Source organism: Scyliorhinus torazame, chromosome 29, assembly GCF_047496885.1.
Source record: "Scyliorhinus torazame isolate Kashiwa2021f chromosome 29, sScyTor2.1, whole genome shotgun sequence".
NCBI classification, from domain to species: Eukaryota; Metazoa; Chordata; class Chondrichthyes; order Carcharhiniformes; family Scyliorhinidae; genus Scyliorhinus; species Scyliorhinus torazame.
In genome coordinates, this window is record NC_092735.1 from 32,554,471 (window position 1) to 32,567,609 (window position 13,139).

At 47.6% G+C, this 13,139-nt stretch overlaps 2 protein-coding genes across 2 annotated transcripts; one reads left to right on the forward strand and one right to left on the reverse strand.

Annotated features, from left to right (window-relative positions):
- Positions 1-2,665, reverse strand: LOC140404010 (ferritin heavy chain B-like). The gene is made up of 4 exons (XM_072492352.1): positions 2,563-2,665; positions 1,461-1,607; positions 612-737; positions 1-307 (listed from the first exon to the last, which is right to left on the reverse strand). Exons 1-4 carry the CDS (start codon positions 2,662-2,664, stop codon positions 152-154), a joined length of 531 nt encoding a protein of 176 aa, XP_072348453.1. The 5' UTR covers position 2,665; the 3' UTR covers positions 1-151.
- Positions 2,666-5,034: 2,369 nt separating this feature from the next.
- Positions 5,035-7,181, forward strand: LOC140404012 (ferritin heavy chain B-like). Its single transcript, XM_072492354.1, has 4 exons — positions 5,035-5,142; positions 5,933-6,079; positions 6,380-6,505; positions 6,730-7,181. The coding sequence occupies exons 1-4, from the start codon at positions 5,041-5,043 to the stop codon at positions 6,886-6,888; spliced, it is 534 nt and encodes a 177-aa protein (XP_072348455.1). The 5' UTR covers positions 5,035-5,040; the 3' UTR covers positions 6,889-7,181.
- The last annotated feature ends 5,958 nt before the right edge of the window (positions 7,182-13,139 follow it).

The window sequence follows — 13,139 nt, forward strand, 5'->3', positions numbered from 1 at the left end:
TTTGACACAAGCCAAATCACTCCATTATGAAGCATTTATTTATAGTTTGTACATTTGCACAATGGAACCCTGATTCAACAACCTTGCAGAAGATCACAAACAGGCAGGTCCAAAGGTCAGTTAAACAAATAAGCTTCTTCCCGCAGTCAGTTCAGTCACTCTCCCCCAGGGTGAGCTTGTCAAACAAGTACTCTCCCGTGCCATTCTCAGGGGCTCCCAGTCTCTTCAGGTTGGTGATGTGATCTCCGAGCTTCTTGATCATCTTCACTTGTTCATCCAAGTAGTGAGTCTCCAGGAAGTCACAAAGCTGAAAGAAAAAGAGGAGAAGTAATTAACATACAGCAGGGTGCATCAATTATTAATACATTTTCTCAGATGAAGGGGTCACCATGGAGGAAAGTGCTTCTATCCCAGAATTACTGGGACAACAGCAACAGTAGCCTTTCTCCATCAACAGTCCTGAAAGAGCTGAAGATCCACCCCAATAAAGTCAGTTAGATGTCTATAGAAACCAATAAAGTCAGTTAGATGTCTATAGAGATAGTGGGACAGGAACATTCACCATTCAAGTTATCCAAAAGTGCAAAATGTTAAAAAAAATAGCCACTCACATGAGGGTCGGTGTTCCCAGAGGAGAGTTTGTGCAGATCCAGCAGATGCTGGTTCACATTTTTCTCCATCTGCAGAGCTCCCTGCATTGCCTCCAGACCGTTGCTCCACTTATCCTGCTCTGGTTTCTGGAAAGGAGAGAGAGAGAGAGAGAGAGAGAGGGAGTGTTAGGCTGTACACTAGAGTATGGAGGTTAATCACTGGGATGACAGGTGCTCAACCTGTGGTCAAGTCATTAACTTGGCAATTCAAGTGCCATGAATGTCAAATGTCAAAAAAAAAGTTACTTGCTTATCTGTGTAGACAGCACATTTCAGTCTAATCCTCTTGGAACCTGCTGTTCAAATTAAAATTATTCTAGCAGCTTACAAAACCAAGATTTAGCTTCTCCCATCATCTGTAGTCCATGAACTAGCTAGGACTAAAGACCACTCCAGTCTATAAATTATTTACACTCCAGGAAATTAGCACTTCAGCAGCAAGTGTGGTTGGAATGAATGATTAGCTAACCACCTTATCATACTTTGCAGGCTGTATGCATATTAAATGCAAAATATAATAATTTCTGCATTCTCATACCAATACATTTCCTGTACAAGTAGATACACGTACACAGTCAAGGGTTCAAGCTGGGAAATATCACCAGTTTGCTGGTGTACAAGTGTCCAATATTAGACCAAATTTAGGTTGGGATCAGACACTCCCACACTGGACAGGCAGTTAACACTACATGCCAGACCCCAAAACCCAGAGATCAACACCACAATCATACATCTGTTCTCACTTTGCACAACACTTGGCTCATTAATCTCACTGAGCAAATAAACTACACACCAACATTAGAATCCAACCTTGACATCCTCCAGGATGATACGGCCTCCACGTTTATTCTGGAATTCCATCAGTTTCTCAGCGTGTTCCCATTCCTCATGGGACTGCTCCTTGAAGAACTCAGCAAAGTGACGCAGGGCAACGTCATCCCGGTCAAAGTAAGAGGACTGTGCAGAAGGGGGGGGGGGGGGGGGGAAGAAAAAAAAGTCACAACCCAAATCTACCATCATGGTAGATGTTAAAAAAAAGTTCTCATTGAACTAATTTGTCTCAATACAAAATATTGAAGGAACAATAATGTTATACCAAAACATCAATTTCCGTACTGAAGAAATAGCAACAAGACAAAATCAATCTTTTAAATTCAGTTGATTAACTTCATGAATCATGTCCAACTGAAAAGAGTTCAGCTTCACTCAGGAAATGCCTGGTGCTAACCAGTCAGCCAATGACATTTAACTGCTTCCAATTTGGACAGTTAATTGTTGTGTTTGGTCCCTTATTCTTCATGAAGTAACTCACCCAACACTTCAATAAAAGGATCCTGGTTTGGACATATTGGTGTCTTATGTTGCAAGATGATAATCTGATAGAGCACACTATCCTGGATCCTGGTGTCTTGCTACTCATCTGGAACTTACACCTAGCACTGACCAATTACATGCATGTCTTGTTACCCGCTCAAACTTCTTCATAAACTGGCCTGGCCAGATGCATCTCACTTTATATCCAGGTACCAGGTTACATGACCTTGGTCTGGATACCACATGGTGCCTGTACCACCACCTGCTGGTTGGAGGTCACACACCCCATCTAAATCTGGTTTAGGCATCTTCAAACGGACTCCTCAATTAAATTAGAGAATGCGGAGTTAGCTTTAGATTTTAAAAGTTCATGAATAGGGCTCAATATTACAGTTCAGGGAACACTCTCCTGTCTGAAGAGTGTTCACTCAAAGATTTATCAAGGTTCAATCTCAAAGTGTAATAAAGGAAACTAGCTCAAGTAACAAATTAAAAGGAGCCAGGGGTACCTACACTGACCTAGGGAAATTCACTTTGCTCAAACAGTCAATTTTAATTGAGCAACAAGATTAAACCCCCCCAAAAAAAGCAAACTCACCATGGCAAGGTAAACATAGGAGGAATAGAGCTCCAGGTTGATCTGCTTGTTAACAGCATCCTCACAGTCCTTGTGGTAGTTCTGACGCACTTGGGAGGCCATCTTTACTATTGCTATCACTGTTCTCAGACTAGCTCTCCCTACCACCAGCTCTTGTATTTATACAACTGGGACATCCCAACAGGGAACAACATCACCAATGATGATAGACATTCCCTGATAGCCAATCAGAAATCTGCCAAGAGACCAATTAAGGCGAGGGAGTGGGGTGTGTTAACCAGAGCCAATCACATCTTGAAATACAGACAGGGTTAGATGGTTCTTCTGCGATTGGAAAATTGGAACTCGAGGAGGCCATTCAGCCCCTCGAGCCTGTTCCACCATTGAATTTGATCATGGCTGATCATCATTTTAACTCTATTAGCTTTAGCCTGCCTTGATTCCATATCCCTTCATAACCTAAATTACAACAAATAACTAGCAATCTCAGTTTGGAATTGTTTGAATGGCCCTCAACAGTTTTGGGGAGAAAACTGCAGATTTCCATCCTTTGTGTGAAGATGTGTTCCCCTAACACCCTCCCTGAGCAGCCCCACTCCAATATTAATCCCATGCTGCCCCTAACCTGGACCACCCCACAAGAGGAAATGGTTTCTCTCTCTACCCTATAATTATCCTCCTCGTCCCCGGCGGGAAATGAAGCTGTAACAATGATCCTGCATCAGGCCCTGTCTTGTGCTGTGATTTGTGCCTCGCCCCATGTCAGCCCATGTCTTCCAGTTCAGCCATATCTACCCCATCAGATCTATTCATCATCTTGAACACATTGGATTGGATTGGATTTGTTTATTGTCACGTGTACCGAGGTACAGTGAAAAGTATTTTTCTGCGAGCAGCTCAACAGATTATTATGAGAACCCCCATAACAGAGAACTCTCATAACAGAGAACCCCCTATTTTGGCCCCTTGTTCCGCACTGTAACCAATCACTGTTTGTCGATGTACCATTTGTCAATGTTCTCTGTTGATTATTCTTGTGTCTACTGTGTACGGACTGTGTACGTTCCTTGGCCGCAGAAAAATACTTTTCGCTGTACTTTGGTACATGTGACAATAAATCAAATCAAATCAAAGATTGAGGGGTCAATAAAGCACCCCAACCCCTGCGGTGCCCACTGGGCACTGTGGGCCTCGATGGTGCCCATGGACATCGCATGTTCTCTTTCCAGGGACATCCAGCCGCGAATGTAGCCGCAGATAAGGGACAGGCAGCCCGGCCTGCCGTCCACCTTGGCCACCCTTTGCATGGACCTGTTTATGGTGAGTTTCGCCAAGGCCCAGGAGCAGGTTCACGAGGAGGCCCTCCGGCTTCCCCGCCCCTCTCCCCATCGGGTGCCCATAGGTCAGGAGCGTGGGGCTGAAGTTCAAATAGATCCTCAACAACGGGCGTCAGTAAACCAAAAAGGGAGGGCTGTCTATAACACGTCACATAGGCATGGATCACGGACCAGAGCGTTTCTGAAACTCCGAGTGACATAACCACCATGATAATTTTTGAATTGGTTGATTGGCTCTGGGTTTTGTCCTTTCCCCATAACATTTTATTAAAACAGTAAAAAATTTATACAAGGCCAAATGATACAAACACTAATTTTGCATTGGAGAAACAGGGTATTCCCCCCCCCCTCAGTACCAACGTATGGGGAGCAGGAATAGGATATTCTGATTATTAAAACAGTTCACAACATAGTTGTACAAAAAACAAACGGTACCCTCGCCTCTGTACCAACAGAAGGGAAAGGAAGATGGGGTGGTTGGGAGAGGGGAGGAAAGGAGGGTGGTGGGGAGGGAGGAGGTTGGGGTGTTGGTGGAGGGGGCCCAATAGGGCACTGCCTGAACTATCTATGGAGGCAGAATAACAAAAGAACCTTCAATTATGATGTGCTAGATTCCGGGAGACCCCCAGAGGGGGTGAGGGGGCGACACAGTGTCGGGCACAAGTGAGCCCTGCACCCGACAGCAGAGAGCCTCATGTGCACCCTCCACTCCTGACACTGGACCGCTGACAGCCATGGGACAGTCGTCCTCCAGCCCGAATCCTCCACCACACTGAGTGCGGCGGGCAACACGGGTCCACCAACCAACTCAGGGGCTGCCTTGATTCCGCCACCGGGATCATCGACAGGCGGAATCTTCTCAGGCTCCTCCTGGGGTCCCCGGGCCAGTGGGAGGTGGTGGTGCAGATACCTGCTCCGCACCCCCGCCTGGTCACCGGAAGGCCCCGAAAACAACTCCAGCTCCCCCACACAACCCCTTTGTTAATTGGTGCTGGTTCATGACAGATTCCTGATTGGCTATCAGGGACTGTCAATCAGCATTGGTGATGTCATTCCCTGTTTGAATGCAGGATGTCCCAGTTGTATAAATACAAGAGCTTGTGAGGACTGAGGTCATGTTGTTTGACTCTTAACCAGTAAGATGGCTTCCCAAGTGCGTCAGAACTATCACAAGGACTGTGAGGATGCTGTTAACAAGCAGATCAACCTGGAGCTCTATTCCTCCTATGTTTACCTCTCCATGGTGAGCTTTGTATTTGACTTCCTCAATGAGGATTGTGAGTTTATTCAACTGAGCTATGTTCTGCTCAACCAGCGCAGTGAGCTGTAAATGCAGTTTTATCATGTGTTTCTTTTATTCACTTTTCTCGGATCTTGTTGTTGAAAATGTAACTTCTATTCCAAATGCTGAATAGAATTCTGAATTATTCTCCTTCACTTTGGAATCAGCTACAGATCTTCCCCTTTGCTTCTGTAGTAACTGAAATTCTCTGGGTCACTGTCTGTGTGGAGTCCTCCCTGTGTGTGTGGGTTTCCTCCCACAGTCCAAAGATGTGCATGTTGGGTGGATTGGCCATGCTAAATTGCCCTTTGTGTCCAAAGGGTTAGGAGGGGTTATTGGGTAATGGGGATAGGGTGGAGGTGTGGATTGGTGCAGACTCTGATGGGCTGACATGTTGTTTTATGTTTAGTATTAATGCTGGTGATAGTGACAGTATTTCTCCTCCCCTTTTGAATGTAGCTAGTAAAACTCAGACCAAACTATATAAATCTCTCTCTGCATCTCTGATCTGTCCTGTCCCAAGTAGTGTGCCCTGTTAAACAATTTCTGAAGGGCCTCAATCAATCACTTGCTAATGTCTGGATGTGAATTTGGGTTGCAAGCAATTAAAGGTTTTCACTAATTCCTTGACCAACTCCCTATTAATGACATGAATAAACCAGAACACCTCTTTGATTGGGTTGGGGGGGGGGGGGAAGGTTGTGAATTTACACTTTGTTGTTTGTTCACACAACCTACCATGTATCTTCAGTCCTCGTACTTTGACCGGGATGACGTTGCCCTGCGTCACTTTGCTGAGTTCTTCAAGGAGCAGTCCCATGAGGAACGGGAACATGCTGAGAAACTGATGGAATTCCAGAATAAACGTGGAGGCCGCATCATCTTGGGGGATGTCAAGGTTGGATTTTTTATTTTTAAAAGAAAAAAAAAAAAAACCTTTATCTGTAGATTCCTTGGGTTGAATTGCTTTTAGAGCATCAATTTACAAAATGGGTCACTTGGCTAAACTGGGCTATGTCTGTCTCTATTGACCTGCCAGCAAATGTTTAGTGTCTAACTGTTTTCAATTCAACTCGTGGTTGTGGTGGCTTAATGAAAGGATTCTCTATTCTTACTGTTCAGACTACACCCTCCCTTACTAACTTATTTGAATACTTAATATGCAATGGATTATTTCAATGAGTAATTTCCCCTCCAGAAACCAGAGCAGGATGAGTGGAGCAACGGTCTGGAGGCAATGCAGAGAGCTCTGCAGATGGAGAAGAATGTGAACCAGAGTCTGCTGGATCTGCACAAACTCTCCTCTGGGAACACTGACCCTCATGTAAGTTCTTTACGATAACCCAAATATTTTAGTCCTCTTAATCGAAGGATCTCCAAACAATGGTTTTGCTGTTGAACCACTTTTTAGGAGGGCTGTGGGAGGAGTGGAGATTAGTCCTTTGTATTCCATTAATCTCCATTGCATCACTTGTGTGCACAAGAGGATTGAAGTCCTCTGACATATTAAGTATCTGCTGCTAGACATAATGCTTTCCATCTTTTCAGCTTTGTGACTTCCTGGAGTCTCACTACTTGGATGAACAAGTGAAGATGATCAAGAAGCTCGGAGATCACATCACCAACCTGAAGAGACTGGGAGCCCCTGAGAATGGCACGGGAGAGTACCTGTTTGACAAGCTCACCCTGGGGGAGGTGGACTTGTAAGGGTTCAAGCTGGTTGTGTTTAATTTAGTACTAGGTGGAGGCTCCATTATAAAAATGTACCAACTATAAATAAACTTTTCAAAATGGAGTTGGTTGTGGTTTAAATGTTTGTTTGCACAATGCTGATAAAGTAATAGCTTCTGGTGTTAATGGTGTATTGCAATATAAATTGCAGATTGACTGTCAAAACTCTAATTGATGTGATTCTTATTCTTTTGTGCATTTCAATATGTTCTAACCAGATAAATGCAAATAGGCAGCAATGATCAAAGATCTGCACATGCTGTTAGAGATTGTTATATCGCTTAAGTAGACTTCAATGAAGTTGTGGTGAAAAGCCCCTAGTCGCCACATCTGGTGCCTGTTGGGGGAGGTCTGTACGGGAACTGACCCTGCACTGCTGACCTTGTTCTGCATTATAAACCAGCCCCTGAGCTAGCAGGGAGGAGAAATTGGGGACACTGTTGGTAAGCAGAGATTGGGTGTTCTTTCAAAACCACCTAATACTGGCCCTCTATCCAGTGCTTTGCTTTCTTCTTTTTTCCCCCCCCCCCCCCCCCCCCCATTTGAATTTCTTTCCAGCTTGACAAAGACATCTCAACCCTCTCTCCTCCTGATGCTGTCAGATTGCCCACTGGTCAACTTTTCGATGCCTTTCTGGATGGGATTTTGGGCATTTTTCATGGTGAAGGCTGTTAACAGCCTAGCTGAGGGGTAAATACCAACTCTTTTCAAATCCCCAGCATGGTACCACATGGTACCACAGTGGTTAGCACTGGATGCTTATGGCTCCAGCGTCCCGGCTTGGGTCACTGTCTGTGCAGAGTCGCTACGTTCTCCCAGTGTCTGCGTGGGTTTCCTTCTGATGCTCTGGTTTCCTCCCACAGGCCAAAGATGTGCGAGTTAGGTGGATTTGCCGTACTAAATTGCCCTTAGTGTCCAACTTTAGGTTGGGGTTGCGGGGATAGGGTGTAGGGTGGGCCAGTGCAGACTCGATAGGCCAAATGGCCTCCTTCTACACTGTGTAAAAGATCCAGAAAGGGTATAGTTATCCTGAGAAATCTGGAGACTAATGTCACTGATGGTAGGAGGACATAAGACAATAACTAACACTGCATCACTAAAACAATTCCAAACAATCTTACTCATCTAAGGTGTTGAGGAACATATTTGTAAAGATTTGTCAAAAAACTGTTACTGCCAGTGATCAACTCCTGGTTGCTTCTCAAATGGAGGTTCCTTCACTTTGCTCACTGAGGCCAATATACCATTCAGTAGTCCATTAAACACTTTTCACTTCAATCGCTCCCTTTCTGGACCTACCCTCTCCCAGGCTTAATTACCATTTCACTCTTTTAATAGAAGCTGAAGTCCACTCATTCTATCCATTTTTTTTTTTTTCTCTTTTCCTTTGAATCTTTAACCGATTCAAGTTCTATATCTCTTGTTCTTGGGTCAACCTCCGTTGGCAGGTTGCTAGGCTCATTAACTTCTCAAATGCCCTAGTTTCTTAGTCTCTCTCTGTCTTGATCTTATTCCTATTCCTGCTGTTCAACATGTATGACTGATTCCTGGGAGGTAGGACTGCTGTGCGGGGAGAGATTGAATCGGTTAGGATTGTATTCGCTGGAGTTCAGCAGAATGAGGGGGGGGAGATCTCATAAACACCTATAAAATTGTAACAGGGCTGGACAGGGTAGATGCAGGAAGGATGTTCCCGATGGTGCGGAGTGTCCAGAACCAGGGGGCACAGTCTGAGAATGCAGGGTGGACCATTTAGGACAGCGATGAGGAGACATTTCTTTACCCAGAGAGTGGCGAGCCTGTGCAATTCGTTACCACAGGAAGTAGTTGAGTCTAAAACATTGTATGGTTTCAAGAAGCGGTTAGAATCAGCACTTAGGGCGAAGGGGATCAAAGGATATGGGGGAAAGTGGGATTAGGCTATTGAGTTGGATGATCAGCCATGATAATGAATGGCGGAGCGGGCTTGAAGGGCCAAGTTTCTATGTTTCTATGTTTTCTATGAACAGAACATACCAATGTATTTTCCTGGTCTTCACTGATATTAAAATGCACTAAGGGAGCACACTCCAATGAGCTTTTATATTCTGATGGGCTTTAACAAGTAACAGCCCTACAGACATGGATTCTGGGATCTCTCCTGGAGCGTTGATACTCAAGGGGCCGACAATCAGGTCATTGTTCATCAACATTAGATAGTTACTAACTGAACTAAATGGAGGGAAAGTGGAGATCCATGGCAAGAGGAGTGAAATCTATCCTCGCTCCCAATTGAATATAAAGCTCAGATGTTTTGCAGAGACAATAATTGTATTTCACAACAAATAAGAATCAACTTTTCCAAATCTTATTGGTCTCTTTCAGCCCTATGAATCATAAAATTTACAGGACAGAAGGAGGTCATTTGGCTCATCGAGTCTGCATTGACCCTTGGAAAGAGCACCCTACTGAAGCTCATGCCTCCACCCTATCCCAGTAACACCACCTAAACTTTTGGACACTAAGGAACAATTTTAGCATAGCCAATCCATCTAACCTGCACATCTTTGGACTGTGGGGGGAAAACCGGAGCACCCGGAGGAAACCCACGCAGACACGGGGAGAAAGTACTAAGTCCACACAGACAGTGACCCGAGGCCAGCATTGAACCCGGGTCCATGGAGTTGTGAGGCAGCAGTGCTAACCACTGTATCACCGTACTGCCCATGATTGAATGATTGAAGCTTTGTTGCTACAACTACATATATCAGAATTTAAACAGTTAATTTTTGGAATTTAGTTGAGAACTGCAGTGATATTAGAGTCTTCGTTTATGAGGATCACAGTCATGTTAATGTCTTTGCATCTCTCAAGTTTCCGGGAAAACCCAAGGTTTATTCTTCCCCACTGTGAGCTTTTCATACCAATCACCATCCCTACTCCACACAGCTTGTGATACTGAAATCAAAAGGTTTCCCACTGAAAGAATTAACCAACAGCTCCCTCATCACCAGTAACCACAGGCATTCGTCAAAGTCTTGGGTGGCCATTGAATGATCATGTGATGGCCATCAGTTTGGACAAAGCCCCTTGTGACCATGGACATTCACTGCATATTGGATTATTTCTGACCAGACTTGGTGTAAATGCCCAGGTACATTTTCTCTTCAGGTGGGTCAACTTTGCCCATCAGTGGCATCTCTCCCCAGAGGCTCGTGTGACTGACGGCTCTGGATGTGAATCACTGCCACCTCCACCCGACCCATCAAAACCTGAGTTTTAATGCAAGGTGTGGTACCCTCAATAATGACGCTTAGAGTGTGAACAGTAAAGAAGGCTTTAATAAACTAAGAACTAGGCTTGAGCCGAGACGTGTGCTAACTGCTGCACTGCCCACAAGGCGGCCCCTTATATGCGGCTCGCAGATGGACGGAGCCAGAGGCGGAGTTCCCAGGGTTCCAAGCCCGGTCTTAAAGGGGACATCACCTTACATGATGACAAGGGTACAGTGTTACAGTAACTGTTCATCACATTCACCCCCTGTTTAAAAAAGAGTCCGGCGGGGGTGAAGTGCCATCATAGGTCCATCCGTCTCAGTGGCCGGATCATCCTCAACGACCGCCTCAGTTTGGGTGGTGGTGCGGCGGGCACGGACGTCCTGGTTGAGGGTACATCCGGGAGCACAGCGGTCGGAGCTTCTGTCCGGGTCGGGGCAGGGAGACTGGGCAGGGCCGGAGGTAGCGGTGCCGGCGGGGTGTGTAATGGGGGGGCGCAAAGGGGGGCGCGTGGTAGGTGCTCACCAATGGGGGGGTAGGGCCGGAAGGGGGTGTGTTGTAGGAGGTGCCGTGTCCTGCAGGGGAGCGGCGCGGGGAGGGGCGTCTGTAGTGGGGAATCCAGCGGGTGCCAGATCCCGGAGGGAAACCGTATCTTGCCTGCCGTCAGGGTACTCAACGTAGGCGTAACGGGTTCGCGTGGAGCAGTCGGACCATTTCAACCAGGGGGTCCGTTTTATGGCTCCTCGCGTGCCTCCGGAGAAGAACAGGTCCCGGAGCCATCAGCCAAGGTGGAAGCGAGACCCCGGAGGTAGACTTCCTGGGGAAGACAAACAATCGGTTGTGAGGGGTCTCATTCGTGGCCGTGCAGAGGAGTGACCTAATGGAATGTAGGGCATCGGGTAGGACCTCCTGCCAGAGGGTAGTTGGGAGACTTCTCGACCGTAGGGCCAGAAGGACAGTCTTCCACACTGTCGCGTTCTCCCTCTCCACTTGCCCGTTTCCCCACGGGTTATAGCTGGTCGTTCTGCTCGAGGCGATGCCTTTGCTGAGCAGATACTGACGCAGTTCATCGCTCATGAACGATGTACCCCGGTCGCTGTGGATGTAAGTGGGGAAACCGAACAGAGTGAAGATGCTGTGCAGTGCCTTAATCACCGTGGCTGAGGTCATGTCGGGGCAGGGAATGGCGAATGGGAAACAGGAGAACTCATCGATAACGGTGAGGAAATAGGCATAACGATTGGTGGACGGGAGGGGCCCCTTGAAGTCCACGCTCAGTCGCTCAAAGGGGCCCGAGGCCTTCACGAGCCGAACCTTGTCTGGCCGGTAGAAGCACGGTTTGCACTCCGCACAGACCTGGCAGGCCCTGACCATGGCCTTGACCTCCTTGGTTGAGTAAGGTAGGTTGCGGAACTTGATAAAATGGACGAGCCAGGTCCATTTTTGGCAAAGGTCATTGCCGGGTGGCAAAGGTCATTGTGGATGGCTTGCAGGCGGTCCTCCTGCGCGTTGGCCCATGTGCCGCGGGACAGGGCATCTGGGGCCTCATTGAGCTCCCCTGGACAATACTTGATATCGTATGTGTAGGTGGAGAGTTCGATCCTCCACCTCAAAATTTTATCATTTTTTATTTTGCCCCGTTGCGTGTTATCGAACATATAGGCGACCGACCGTTGGTCGGTGACGAGGGTTAACCTCCTACCGGCTAGGTAGTGTCTCCAGCGCCGTACAGCCTCCACAATGGCTTGTGCCTCCTTCTCGACTGCAGAGTGTCGAACCTCGGAGGCGGTGAGGGTTCAGGAGAAGAACGCTACTGGTTTGCCTGCCTGATTGAGGGTAGCAGCCAGGACGATGTCTGATGCATCGCTCTCCACCTGGAAGGGGATAGTTTCGTCCACCACGCGCCTTGATGCGATTGAAGGCCAATTGAGCCTCAGCCGAGAGGGGAAAAGTGGTGGTCTTTATGAGTGGGCGGGCTTTGTCCGCATACATGGGGGACCCACTGGGTGTAGTAGGAGAAGAGCCCCAAGCACCGTTTGAGGGCCTTGAAGCTGCGGGGGAGGGGGAGTTCCTTAAGGGGGCGCATGCGATCGGGGTCGGGACCTAGGACCCCGTCCTCCACGACATAGCCGAGGATGGCTAGCCGGGTTGTGTGGAAAATGCATTTTTCCTCATAGGTCAGGTTAAGGGCTCGGGCGGTCTGGAGGAACTTTTCGAGGTTAGCGTCATGGTCCTGCTGGTCATGGCCACAGTTGGTGACATTGTCCAAGTACGGGTATGTAGCCCGCAAACCGTACTGGTCCACCATTTGATCCATCGCCCTTTGAAAGACGGAGACCCCATTTGTGACACCGAAGGGGACCCTGAGGAAGTGGAAGAGCCGGCCGGCTGCTTCGAAGGCAGTATAGGGGCGGTCTTTTGGTCGGATGGGGAGCTGGTGGTAGGCGGATTTGAGGTTGACCGTGGAAAATACTCGGTATTGGGCAATCCGATTTACCATTTCCGCGATACGAGGAAGGGGGTACGCATCGAGCTGCGTGAAGCGGTTTATGGTCTGGCTATAATCCACGACCATCCGTTTCTTATTCCCAGACCGGATTACCACCACTTGTGCTCTCCAAGGGCTGTTGCTAGCCTCGATGACCCCCTCTCCCAGTAAATGCTGGACCTCTGACTTGATAAAAGCCATCTCTTGGGCACTGTAGCGCCGGCTCCTGGTGGCAACTGGCTTACAGTCGGGAGTGAGGTTCGCGAATAGCGAGGGGGGTGCGACTTTCAGTGTCGCAAGGCAGCATACCGTGAGGGGGGGGCAAGGGTCCGCCGAACTTCAGTGTCAGGCTTCGGTGGCTGCACTGGAAATCCAGTCCGAGCAGCAGGGGGGCACAGAGATGGGGAAGGATATAAAATTTGAAACGGGTGTACTTGGCGAGAGATCCGCGATACAGTACCCCTTGATTTGTACCGAGTGGGACC

Excerpts from the sequence above, each read along its gene's own strand:
- LOC140404010 (XM_072492352.1), bottom strand. The coding sequence starts at position 2,664 with ATGGCCTCCCAAGTGCGTCAGAACTACCACAAGGACTGTGAGGATGCT. Across the intron at positions 1,608-2,562 it reads CCTATGTTTACCTTGCCATG|TCCTCTTACTTTGACCGGGA; the intron begins GTGAGTTTGCTT and ends CCTTCTGCACAG. Across the intron at positions 308-611 it reads CTGGGAACACCGACCCTCAT|CTTTGTGACTTCCTGGAGAC; the intron begins GTGAGTGGCTAT and ends TTTTTCTTTCAG.
- LOC140404012 (XM_072492354.1), top strand. The coding sequence starts at position 5,041 with ATGGCTTCCCAAGTGCGTCAGAACTATCACAAGGACTGTGAGGATGCT. Across the intron at positions 6,080-6,379 it reads TCATCTTGGGGGATGTCAAG|AAACCAGAGCAGGATGAGTG; the intron begins GTTGGATTTTTT and ends TTTCCCCTCCAG. Across the intron at positions 6,506-6,729 it reads CTGGGAACACTGACCCTCAT|CTTTGTGACTTCCTGGAGTC; the intron begins GTAAGTTCTTTA and ends CCATCTTTTCAG.